This window comes from Coregonus lavaretus (assembly GCF_964263955.1).
Source record: "Coregonus lavaretus genome assembly, chromosome: 11".
In the NCBI taxonomy this organism is placed as follows: domain Eukaryota; kingdom Metazoa; phylum Chordata; class Actinopteri; order Salmoniformes; family Salmonidae; genus Coregonus; species Coregonus lavaretus.
In genome coordinates this window covers 16,250,928-16,263,129 of record NC_139998.1, presented here as the reverse complement: position 1 = coordinate 16,263,129, position 12,202 = coordinate 16,250,928, and the positions used below count along the sequence as shown (strand labels likewise).

General features: G+C 42.7%; 2 protein-coding genes across 3 annotated transcripts in view; both read left to right on the top strand.

The window, feature by feature from the left end:
* LOC311137392 (protein bicaudal D homolog 1-like) overlaps nt 1-12,202 on the top strand; it is a gene marked incomplete at both ends in the record, with an annotated part of 91,685 nt that overhangs the window by 27,448 nt on the left and 52,035 nt on the right. The window lies entirely within an intron of this gene.
* On the top strand, nt 9,771-11,065 carry LOC311137394 (uncharacterized protein). Its single transcript, XM_084171858.1, has 5 exons — nt 9,771-9,878; nt 9,959-10,084; nt 10,314-10,454; nt 10,620-10,728; nt 10,834-11,065. The coding sequence occupies exons 1-5, from the start codon at nt 9,819-9,821 to the stop codon at nt 11,043-11,045; spliced, it is 648 nt and encodes a 215-aa protein (XP_084027984.1). The 5' UTR covers nt 9,771-9,818; the 3' UTR covers nt 11,046-11,065.

Below are 12,202 nucleotides of genomic sequence, written 5' to 3'. Positions count from 1 at the left end.
CCAAGGACAAATTTCCACCGGTCTAATGTCCATTGCTCGTGTTTCTTGGCCCAAGCAAGTCTCTTCTTATTATTGGTGTCCTTTAGTAGTGGTTTCTTTGCAGCAATTCGACCATGAAGGCCTGATTCACACAGTCCCCTCTGAACAGTTGATGTTGAGATATGTCTGTGATTGTGACTTGAACTCTGTGAAGCATTTATTTGGGCTGCAATTTCTGAGGCTGGTAACTCTAATTAACTTATCCTCTGCAGCAGAGGTAACTCTGGGTCTTCCATTCCTGTGGCGGTCATCATGAGAGCCAGTTTCATCATAGCACTTGATGGTTTTTACGACTGCACTTGAACAAACTTTCAAAGTTCTTGAAATGTTCCATATTGACTGACCTTCATGTCTTAAAGTAATGATGGACTGTCGTTTCTCTTTGCTTATTTGAGCTGTTCTTGCCATAATATGGACTTGGTATTTTACCAAATAGGGATATCCCCCCCCCCCCCCACCTTGTCACAACACAACTGATTGGCTCAAACGCATTAAGACGGAAATACATTCCACAAATTCACTTTTAAGAAGGCACACCTGTTAATTGAAATGTATTCCAGGTGACTACCTCATAAAGATGGTTGAGATAATGCCAAGAGAGTGCAAAGCTGTCATCAAGGCAAATGGTGGCTATTTGAAGAATCTCAAATATAAAATATATTTTGAATTGTTTAACACTTTTTTGGTTACTACATGATTCCATATATGTTATTTCATAGTTTTGATGTCTTCACTATTATTCTACAATGTAGAAAACAGTAAAAATAAAGAAAAACCCTGGAATTAGTAGGTGTGTCCAAACATTTGACTGGTAGTGTAAATCGGCATAAAAATCTATGGCAAGACTTAAAAATGTCTGTCTAGCAATGGTCAACAACCAACTTGACAGAGCTTAAATAACTTTTCAAAGAATAATGTGCAAATATTGTACAATCCAGGTGTGCAAAGCTCTTAGAGACTTAACCAGAAAGACTCAAAGCTGTAATCGCTGTCAAAGGTGATTGTAACATGTATTGACGCAGGGGTGTGAATACTTATGTAAATGAGATATTTCTGTATTTCATTTTAAATTAATTTGCTAACTTTTCTAAAAACATGTTTTCACTTTGTCATTATTGGGTATTGTGTGTAGATGGGTGAGAAGAAAAATCTATTTAATCAATTTTGAATTCAGGCTGTAACATCAAAATGTGGAATAAGTCAAGGGGTATGAATACTTTCTGAAGGCACTGTAAATGGGATGATAAATAACATTGTGGCTGCTACAAGTTAGCTAGTCTTGGCTGCCTCGGCTACTGCATCTCTCTCTCTCCATCTGTCTGCTCGCTCCCGCACACACTGGCCCCTCCGCAGCTGCAGCAATAGAGTGCCAGGCTTTCTCCCTCTTGGAGCAGTGCTCAGGTTAAAAATGTAAAAAAACGGACACATATTCATGATACTATTCGAATAGTGAAATTATTTCTAACCCCCATGCCTGTACAGTATACAGTGCATTCGGAAAGTATTCAGACCCATTGACTTTTTCCACATTTTGTTACGTTACAGCCTTATTCTAAAAGGGATTAAATAAATTTACTGTGGTAAATTCAATTGATTGGACATTATTTTAAAAGGCACACACCTGTCTATATAAGGTCCCACAGTTGACAGTGCATGTCAGAGCAAAAACCAAGCCATGAGGTCGAAGGAATTGTCTGTAGAGCTCTGAGACAGGATTGTGTCGAGGCACAGATCTGGCGAAGGGTAACAAAACATTTCTGCAGCATTGAAGGTCCCCAAGAACACAGTGGCCTCCATCATTCTTAAATGGAAGAAGTTTGAAACCATCAAGACTCTTCCTAGAGCTGTCTTCCCGGCCAAACTGAGCAATCGGGGGAGAAGGGCTTTTGTCAGGGAGGTGAACAAAAATCCGCTGGTCACTCTGACACAGCTCCAGAGTTACTCTGTGGAGATGGGAGAAACTTCCAGAAGGACAACCATCTCTGTAGCAGTCCACCAATCAGGCCTTTACGGTAGAGTGGCCAGACGGAAGCCACTCCTCAGTAAAAGGCACATGACAGCCCGCTTGGAGTTTGCCAAAAGGCACCTAAAGGACTCTAAAGGCAATGAGAAACAAGATTCTCTGGTCTGATGAAACCAAGATTGAACTCTTTGGCCTGATTGCCAAGCGTCACATCTGGAGGAAACCTGGCACCATCCCTATAGTGAAGCATGGTGGTGGCAGCATCATGCTGTGGGGATGTTTTTCAGTGGCAGGGACTGGGAGACTAGTCAGGATCAAAGTACAAAGAGATCCTTGATGAAAACCTGCTCCAGAGCGCTCTGGACCTCCGATTGGGGGCGAAGGTTCACCTTCCAACAGGACAATGACCCTAAGCACACAGCCAAGACAATGCAGGATTGGCTTTGGGACAAGTCTCTGAATGTCCTTGAGTGGCCCAAAGTAACACAGTGCTTTGGTTGTAATTTATTGATAAAGATATCAGTCTTGGATAGACTCCCAGTTAGGGTTGCAAAATTCTGTTAACTTTCCCATAATTCCCAGGTATTCATGAAATCCTGCTGGGAAGATTTCTGGCATTGTGAGGGAGTAAGCAGGGAAATACGGAATCCTCCAGCTCCAACCTGTTTTATGGAAAACCAGGGGATCTTAGGAACGTTACCGGAATTTTGCAACCCTACCTTCTCACAGTAAAGCTACAACCAGCGTCATTGCTCATGTCCATAAACTCAACATAAACTGTCCAATGGATGTTTCTAGGCAGACTGAAGCAGTTTGGAGTGGGATCCAGTTGTGCTTCATGCTTCTTTTGAGTAATTTCACAATCCCTCTGTAGAGGAGAAGAAAGTGAAGGGGAAATAGGAGGAGAACTAGGAGGGGAGATCGCTGTAGGCCAGTATATTCTGTAATGACCTTGGGAGGAGCACTCCTTTGGTTATACTGTAGAGTCCCCGACTGTCAGTCAACTCTGGGGCTTTTGATGTTGATTCAGGTCAGAGCTTCTGTCTTCCCCTCTCTCATCTAGCCAGCTGGAATATCTATGGGATGAGACAGCCATTAACCCATCCCAGTTGAACCCACTTAATTAACCCACTGTAGCAACCCTATCAGAGAAGCGTGATTGTTAAGTTGGCCGTGGAAAGTGAGGTTGTGGTTATCGATGTACTGTGCACATAGAGTCGATGGAAATCTTAGAGCAGGTGCAGCTACATGAATTCATTACAGGGTATAATTTTATGTATGGAATGGAGAGCAGGATCCTTGCTGTTACATCACAAGCAGCGGAACAGAGTGTGCTTGTATGGGCCTAATGAGCCGCTAGGCTGATGACATCACCCCTGTGTGTGGACCTACAGTACACCCAAATTCCAAGGCCCACCAACACACATTCACACCAAGGGCGCTTTGTTGACTGCTCTGTAAACTCTCTCTCCTATAATGATTGGTGTTGTGTGAGGAGAAGACTGGGTTGTTTGCAGTCACCCAGTGCACTGAAGACTAGAGACTGTTAGTCTCGTTCCCATACCAGTACTCCATCTTCCTCGCTATAGGCCTGGCAAGTGAGGGAAAGAGACTGTAGACTCTCCCTCTCTCTCTGTCTCATTCACACCTCCTGCTCTGTGACACAGCCATTAGCTGCCTCTCTGTGTGTCTGCTGGAGCTGACACAGAATACCAATCAGGCTGCCTGCCTGCTGCCAGAGAGCAACGCTGCCTCTCTCTCTCTCTCCTCCCTCTCTCGCTCTCTCCTCCCTCTCTCTCTCTCCTCCCTCTCTCTCTCTCTACATCTTCTTCTCTCTCCCTCTCTCCTCCCTCTCTCTCTCAGCCCTGCAATTACTCAGCTAATGCAGATTTGTCAAACAAAGTGAACATGTGGGTATGTGTGGGAGTGGTTCTCCACGTTAGAGCTCTGCGCCCGTATCCAAAAAGCATCTCAGATTAAGAGTGCTGATCTACAGTAGGTTCTGTCCATATAATCTTATTCATTACGATCTAAAAGGCAACACTGAACTCTGAGAGGCTTTGTAGATACAGGTCCTGATTCCATCTCACCCTAGGGCAGGGTTTCCCAAACTGGGTGCACGTTTTGTTTTGATGATGAGTTGGTTATTTGAATCAGTTGTGTAGTGCTAGGGCAAAAAACGGGCACCCAGGGGGTGTCGCAGCGCCACACGATTTTTAATTTAGTTTAATAAAATATATTGACGCAAAGCGTTTTCTCTGTTTGCCGATTTATCAACTTTTTAACGATTTCTCGTTAGAGGCTCCGTGCTTGTCTTAACAAATCAGATTAACGGAAATCGCAGTTCGTGCGGGGCACAAAGCTCAAGGCACGCTCTCCACTTTCCTCCAGTATTTATTTAGCAAGGGTGATAACACATCACTCCGGACAGACACAAGCAAAAACACTTACAGAAATATAGCAGCCTATACACCTAATAATTAGCGATCTGACATGATGTATGGCAGGATTCCCCAACAGGTTTTATTTGGCCCCCCAAGTGGTTTTATTTGGCCCCCCAAGTGGTTTTATTTGGCCCCCCAAATGGTTCTAAAAAATAATAGAGACACGTGATCGTATAAAAATGTAAGCAAGGTTTGAAATGATTATGTTTTAGTCAAACATTATATCTGTTTGGGCTTCTTGGGGTTAATTGGCAGTCTACAAATTATTTGTAATTATGTTCCGGCCCCCCGACCATCCGCTCAAGAAAAAATCTGCCCATTGCTGATGATCCCTGATGTATTGCATGGAAACTAGACTATTTTTCAGTCTGATCAGCAGCAGCTACATAGTCTAGCCTACTATGCTCCCTGTCCCTCTGTCCAGGGTAAACGAAGCGGTAATGTTGTGTATTTATAGCCCATTTGTTTGAGAAAATGTGAATGGGATCAACTTTGGTTTATATTCAAACTTCAAGCTGACTAGGCTAACTAGACTTTATCAATCCAAAATTATTAACTGGAATTAATCAATAAACACAATAGCTGAAATAGACTGAGTTTTTATTAAACCTACAGCTGCATAGGGCAGGACTACATGATGCAAACCTGCATAAAGCAAGCTCAGCACTGTGAGTTTTATTGTCCAATCATGTTGCTTTCTCTGTGTCTGTGAACAAGTACAATGTTGCTGCAGTTTGACAGGGTTTTCATCCTTCCCAAGGCCAGGAGTTTTTCCATGTGACCTGATTAGAAAAACTCTTGTCCCATCATAGTCCATATAAGACCTTTTTACAACAGATTAATCACGGCATACCATATAAGGTTCAAAGGTTTACCAGGTTAGGTTACCAGATCAGAAAAAATGATAATATTGCCACACCACTCTTGGACCTGTGGTGCCACCTCTGCATGAGAGGAACTACCCAGATCTAGACGTATTGGTGACTTAATGGGTTCCTTTAATTTCTCAAAATACACTTGATTTATATAGTACAGACCTTCATTTAATGCCAGTCATCACCTTTAATTTAGACAAAATTAGATACAGAAAAAATGTATGATTTGATGTAACATAGTGCTTCCTTTAACATTTATATATGAAAAAAACATACCCTGTTATTTAGGCTTTGTCAAAAGTTGGGAAGTGAATACTTAGTTGCTGATTGACTGGGGTAATGACCAATGGGGCTGAGTTTTTACCATCATTGTTAGTGCCGGTGCCGAAGAATGGATAGAGTTTAACAGGTTTTAAAGCGTAATTGGTGAAAGAATAGATATGAGACCTGTTGTCCACATCATAAAAGGAGACCTGACCCTGTTCATAATCAATATAAATCCCTATCTTCTGGGGCTTCTGATTAAGAGAGAGGAGGACATTAAGCTTATCAACAGCTATATACTCATTCTCATCACTCATCCATAGAGCCAGGTATCCATTGCCAGGGCTAAATATAGTCATTTCCTTCCTGTCGATGGACTCTGCTGCCACTCCTAAAGCCCAGGCAGTCTTTCCTTCCACCTGCACTTCATAGTAGAGCCTCCCTGAGGAGAAGCCCTCCTTTCCTAGGACAATAACAAAAGAATCAAACCTTTGAGGGCTGTCTGTGACATTTTGCCGGAGATCTCCAACTCTCACTTGTTTCCCGTCTTCAGAGACGATGAGGTAGGGATGTGCTGTATCAGGGTCCAGAGTCACATTCACTGCACACTTCTTGATCCTTCCCAACTCAACAGCAGACAGCCTGTTCTCTTCACTATTGAGTGCTTCCCTCAGCTTGTTCACAGCTCTCCTCATAGCTCTGACACTGGGATCACTGTGAACGCTGACCCCAGACCAGTCGATGGTAGCCGGTGGGGAACATAGGGATGGGAACATCTGGAGAAGGTGGAGGTGGTCCTCAGTGTGTGAGAGCTGCTCCAGCTCAGTGCTTCTCTTCTGTAGCTTAGAGATTTCCTGTGTTAGCTCTAGAATGTGCTCTACAGCCCGGGTTGCTACTGCTTCCTGGTTCTCCTCAATCTCCTCATTGACTTTTATGTAGGTCTTCTCAACAAGCCGTGCCATTTCAGTCAGGAACAGCACCATGTCCTCTTTCTCCCTCTCCACATTTTTCTCACTGAGTTTTGCTGAGTGTGCGATCTCCTTTATCTTCTCGCGTCGGTCCTGGATCATCAGCTGCATTTCCACCTTCACTTTTTTGACGTCTATCTCTCCACACTCATCCCTTGTGTGGACATAGTGGTCCTTGTCCTTGCAGAATGGATACTGACCAGTTTGGCTGCTTCCACAGGTGTGTCTGTCTTGTTTCATGCTGTACTCATACTCCAGGTCTTCCTCCTCATCATCAATCTCAATATCTTCTTCGAATTCGTCCAGAGTAGCAGTGCGTGCCAGGCACACAGATAACACCAGGTACAACAAGCTGGTATTCAGGGCCCTCCCTATCCTCTTGTTGTTAGGTGACATGGCTGGGAACAAGAAAACACAGTCAGTTATGTTTTAGTTCAGTTTAGTTTAGTTTTTGTTCAATCCATCTAGAATTTGAATGAAAAGTCCCATTTAAGAACTGAAACTTGAATGACTGGTGTAGATCCATGTAAAGATAAAGGTAACATTGGTTACGTGTATTCTCTGGGAAAACCTTTGCTTGGCACAAGTTGGCACAGTCTGCCAGTCACTGACTTATGCATCATATGCCTGGTTAAACTGAAACCAAAACAGAGAGGCTAAATCTCAAACCGAACAAATCAACTAGAAGTGAATTTGTTGAGCTACACAATCAATTTGAGATGCTTTAGGATGATTTGGACGTAATGCTTGAAAAATCCAAAAGTATGTGGACACCCCTTCAAATTACTGGATTCGGCTATTTCTAACATACCTTTGCTGACAGGTGTATAAAATCGAGCACACAGCCATGTAATCTCCATAGACAAATATTGGCAGTAGAATGGCCTTACTGAAGAGCTCAGTGACTTTCAACGTGGCACCGTCATAGGATGCCACCTTTCCAACAAGTCAGTTCGTCAAATTTCTGCCCAGCTAGAGCTGCCCCAGTCAACTGTAAGTGCTGTTATTGTGAAGTGGAAACGTTTAGGAGCAACAACGACTCAGCCACAAAGTGGTAGGCCACACAAGCTCACAGAATGGTGCACAGACTGGCCCGCACAGAACCCTGACCTCAACCCCATCAAACACCTTTGGGATGAATTGGAATGCCGACCCGCGAGCCAGGCCTAATCGCCCAACATCAGTGCCCGACCTCACTAATACTCTTGTGGGTGAATGGAATCAAGTCCCCGCAGAAATGTTCCAACATCTAGTGGTAAGCCTTTCCAGAAGAGTGGAGGCTGTTATAGTAGCAAAGGTGGGACCAACTCTATATTAATGCCCATGATTTTGGAATGAGATGTTCGACAAGCAGGTGTCCACATACTTTTGGTCATGTAGTGTAGGGAACATGACTTGCATGGGATTTGTGCCACAAATACTAAAACGTTAGCATTTGAAAACAGTGCCAGGCCATGGATTGCTGTCATACCTTGTATCTATGGAGGACTAAAAGTGCCACAATTAAATAAATAAATACACCATTAAATAATTACTTAAATGTGTCATTAATTAATTCAAATTAGAATTAAATACATAAATGTGTAATTAAATGTATCATTAATTAATTCAAATACCGATTCATTTTATGTAAAATACATATATAATTATTTCACTATTTACATTTACATTTCATGGTCCTGCGTTGGAGTGCTTCCTGAATTACTTAAAACTGTCAAACTGACCCATCAAAAGTTGGTAGGCGGAACCTAACGCCTGATTGGTTACCCTCTGCATCAAGCCAAGACAAATCAATTCCGGATAATGGATTGATGCAGAGCTACTGAACACATTCCAATACACTGGGTGGCGCTATTCACCTCTACGTTGGTTTAGTTACACGGTTAAACAGAACTTTCATTGCAACGGCTAAAAATCAAGAGAAGACTCGGTCCTGCTAGCCCCAATGTTGAGACGCTGTGTGAGGTGCAGGACAAAATGTCTAAAAGTTGCCCGGAGCTGCTGAGAGAAGCAGCGAATTTGATTGAGGAAGCTCTGAGCAGAAGTCCAACGGCTCCCGCGGCACCGGTGACTCCGGCAGCTCAGTCACAGCAGATACCGGCCGCTCAATCACGTACACCTGTCCAAGGTAAGCTAAGTAATTTCATGTTAGCCAGGTGTGCTACTATTTAATGATTCGGGACACACGTGTAGGTTAAATTAGATCGACTCGAACATGTATTTGCATGCGGTATTATGATGCTTCGTGCGTGACACGTTTATTGTTAATGGGGGGGGAAGCATAAACCTAGCTAGTTCGCTAATCGGCTAAATGGTGTTAGCTGGCTTGAGCATCCCAAGATAGAAGTAGAGGCTGTTTTAGCTGACTGGTGACCATTGAGCTGTTACGTTTTTCTGTGTTGCAGCGGAGGTAGCAAGGCTCTTTGCGCCATATAACATTGGAGCCAGAAGGAATATGACGAGACGACCAGCACAAGTCCAAGTTAGCCGAAGAAGCTACACACACACTGTCTGTTGTTTGGCTGACCACAATGCGGATAAAATTCCAAGCGTACTGTTTAAAGCTGAACTTCTTACTTCAGGACTTGGAGAGCAAAAAGTAACATTTTCAGGTCAGTGCGAAACTAGGCATTTACCAAAAGTAAAAAAAGTTTGTACTGTCTGTGGCTTGTTGAAATTATTTGCATTTCTTTTTATAGTGACTCAAACTTAATTGGTGTTCATAGTGTCAATAATAGTTATCACAGGCTTATTTGCTTAATTTAAGGTGAGGTGAGTTATGATTTTGTTTTGTTTTTTTCTCCAGGGAATGACCACGATCCCATGTAGTAGGGTATACAGGGGAATTGAATTTGAAGTGGTTTGGGGTCCTTCTGTAAGTCATTTTGGAGTAGGCTACAATTTGGTTTAAGTGAATTCTACAAGCAGCAATACCACAGGCCAAGTAATCGCCACTAGTATGATGTAATATATCTATCTATCTATCTATCTATCTATCTATCTATCATACATTTTTATTTAATGTATTTAAGAGGTTAATTGTTGTGACTTTATTCCCTGCTCTCTTGGTACTTTACAGGAGGAATGGGCCGAACACTGCTATTTGAGGGTGAACCTGACCATCTTGTTCCAGCAGCATCAGAGGCACTTATTGAAAGCAACCTCTTCCGGGTTGCAGGAAGGATGTTGGGCCACACCTTTCTGCATGATGGTCACAGGACTAAGTCCTGCTGTAATTCATGTACTGTTCAATGGGGACCCTGAAATGGCTACTGTTGTTACAGAAGACTGTCCTGATCTGCACATCAGGAGCATCATAGAACTGGTATGTAACCTAAAAGAAACTTTGCCATGTAAAAAATATTGCTTGGGCAGATATAATAACTTGTATGGTCTTAATTCTAGCTTGAACATGAAGATCTTACACCGGAACAGAAGGACACAGTTTCAGATCTTTCCATGTCTTGGGATCTTCCGGCAGTCACCAAAACAAATCGGAGATGGCTACATAACAAACTTCTACTCCATGCAGTGAGTTCCTGCTGGTTAAGTGACAGAATTCATCGCTGTACTTGTTGAAATTATAGAATGTGTTGTGAACCCTGGCTTGTTATGTTAACACGAGAGTTTAAGTACTAGAGTTTTAATGGATTTTTATAAAGCACTTTATTGTGTTTATTAACATTTTTCCTACTGTGCCAACTTTTGTCAAATTTGGGTTAAGGATTTGGGCTGTAATATGGGTCGGTCTGTCTCTTAGGTCGTTGGGAGGACCATGCGCCAAATTAAACAGTTGAGAAAGGGACTGAAAGATGTGATGGTATGGCCCCTGCTGACATCTAGGCCGGATGTTGTACCACTTCTTTTCCCCAAAATGGCTGAAATGCAGTTCACACCCCAGGTAAGTCAGTAATTTAGTTATATTTGTGACTTAACTTGATGAATTTACGTGTATTTTCAATGACTGAGATGGATATTTTTCCATTTTCTAAGAATTTGATCTGCATAGTCCTTCACCAAAATAAGTTCTCCCTTTTTTTAAATTACAATTTTTGTTTTCTTTAAGATGCTCCTAGAAAAAATCACATGGCCAGTTGAGGACAGTGATGATGAAGACTTTGACTTAGACACCACCTGCCGCATCACTGGCTTTCTAAGGATGTTCATTGAAACAGGTATAAACCTTATTTTCTCTCTTTACAAATGCTTCTATGTCTCATGGATAGATATGATCAATTACAGTTGAACTAAATGTCTTTAATCCATTTTATGACTTTTAGCTTCATCAGGTACCCTGGCCCAGCTGCTGACATTCTGGGTTGGCTGGGAGATGCTTCCTCCTGAACTGAGAGTGGAGATTTCTGGGGGAACCCTTCCTACGTCCTCCACATGCTTTGAAACCCTAAAGCTGCCAGCTCATTTCAAACTCTACATGGACTTTGAGAAAGCACTTGTCGCTGCCATAAAAAGTACTGGATTTGGGCTTGTTTAAGTTTTTTCAGACGTCAATTAGGGCTGGCCAATATTTTAATATTATATCTATCGTGATATAACACTAGATATCGTCTTAAGGTGCTTTTCCATTACCAGTACCTACTTGACTCGCCTCGCCTCGACTCGCTGTGCGTCCGTTTCCCATTGCAGATTTTAGGATTGCCTCAGCGTGGCTGGTCGTCATAGCGACTGCCGTGGGCGTGGCTTAGTAGCTTGCTTTCCCATTGACAAATCCCCGCCGCATTTCCTGGTTCTCAGTCTCCGTGAACAACATGATATCAAAGAGATAGTTAACGTTAACTGCTCCAGATTTCCCACCGTGATCACATATATATGACTCTAGAGTCGCTACTCGCTTTGTTTCTCTCACATATATATGACTAGAGTCGCTACTCGCTGCGGAGATAATCGCCGTCACTCTCTCACTTCTCCCTCGCTCACTAGCTACACACACACACACACACACATATGGCGACTCGACACACACACATCACACATTACACACACCAGCGCACCAGTATAACCATCAGGCCACTTGTATGCTACGGAGAAAGCTCTGCGTGGAGCCTCCGGCAGTAAAAACCACCGCTGGCTAAACTATTTTAAAATGCTGTCTGTCGCTGGCAATGCAGTGATCAGTGACGATTCTTTCCGACCAATCAGCAGCCTGCAGGGTTTCACGTCACCTTCTCGGCTCGCCTCAGCTCGCTTGGAACCTCGACTGAGCAGGTGCTAAAAAAAGTATATGTTAGCAGGTACCAGGTACTTTTTTTCGTAATGGAAAACCAAAAAAGGTGAGGCGAGGCGAGTAGGTACCATGTAATGGAAAAGCACCATTAGATTTAGAAGAAGTGTAATATCGTTACATGGTAAGTTTAGTCTTTTCCTGGTTTCATAGGCTGCATTACAGTAAAGTGATGTCATTTTCTGAACTTACCAGACTGTTCTAGCTGTTCTATTATTTGCCTTTTACCACTTAGTCATTATATCCACAATATGATAGTTATTTATCCGAAATCTAAATGTGGAAGATATTTTGTGAATGCACCAATTGTCAACCTTACAATATCGTTGCAATATCGACATCAAGGTGTTAGGTCAAAAATGTGATATTTGATTTTCTCCATATTGCCCAGCCCTAATGTCAATGCATAC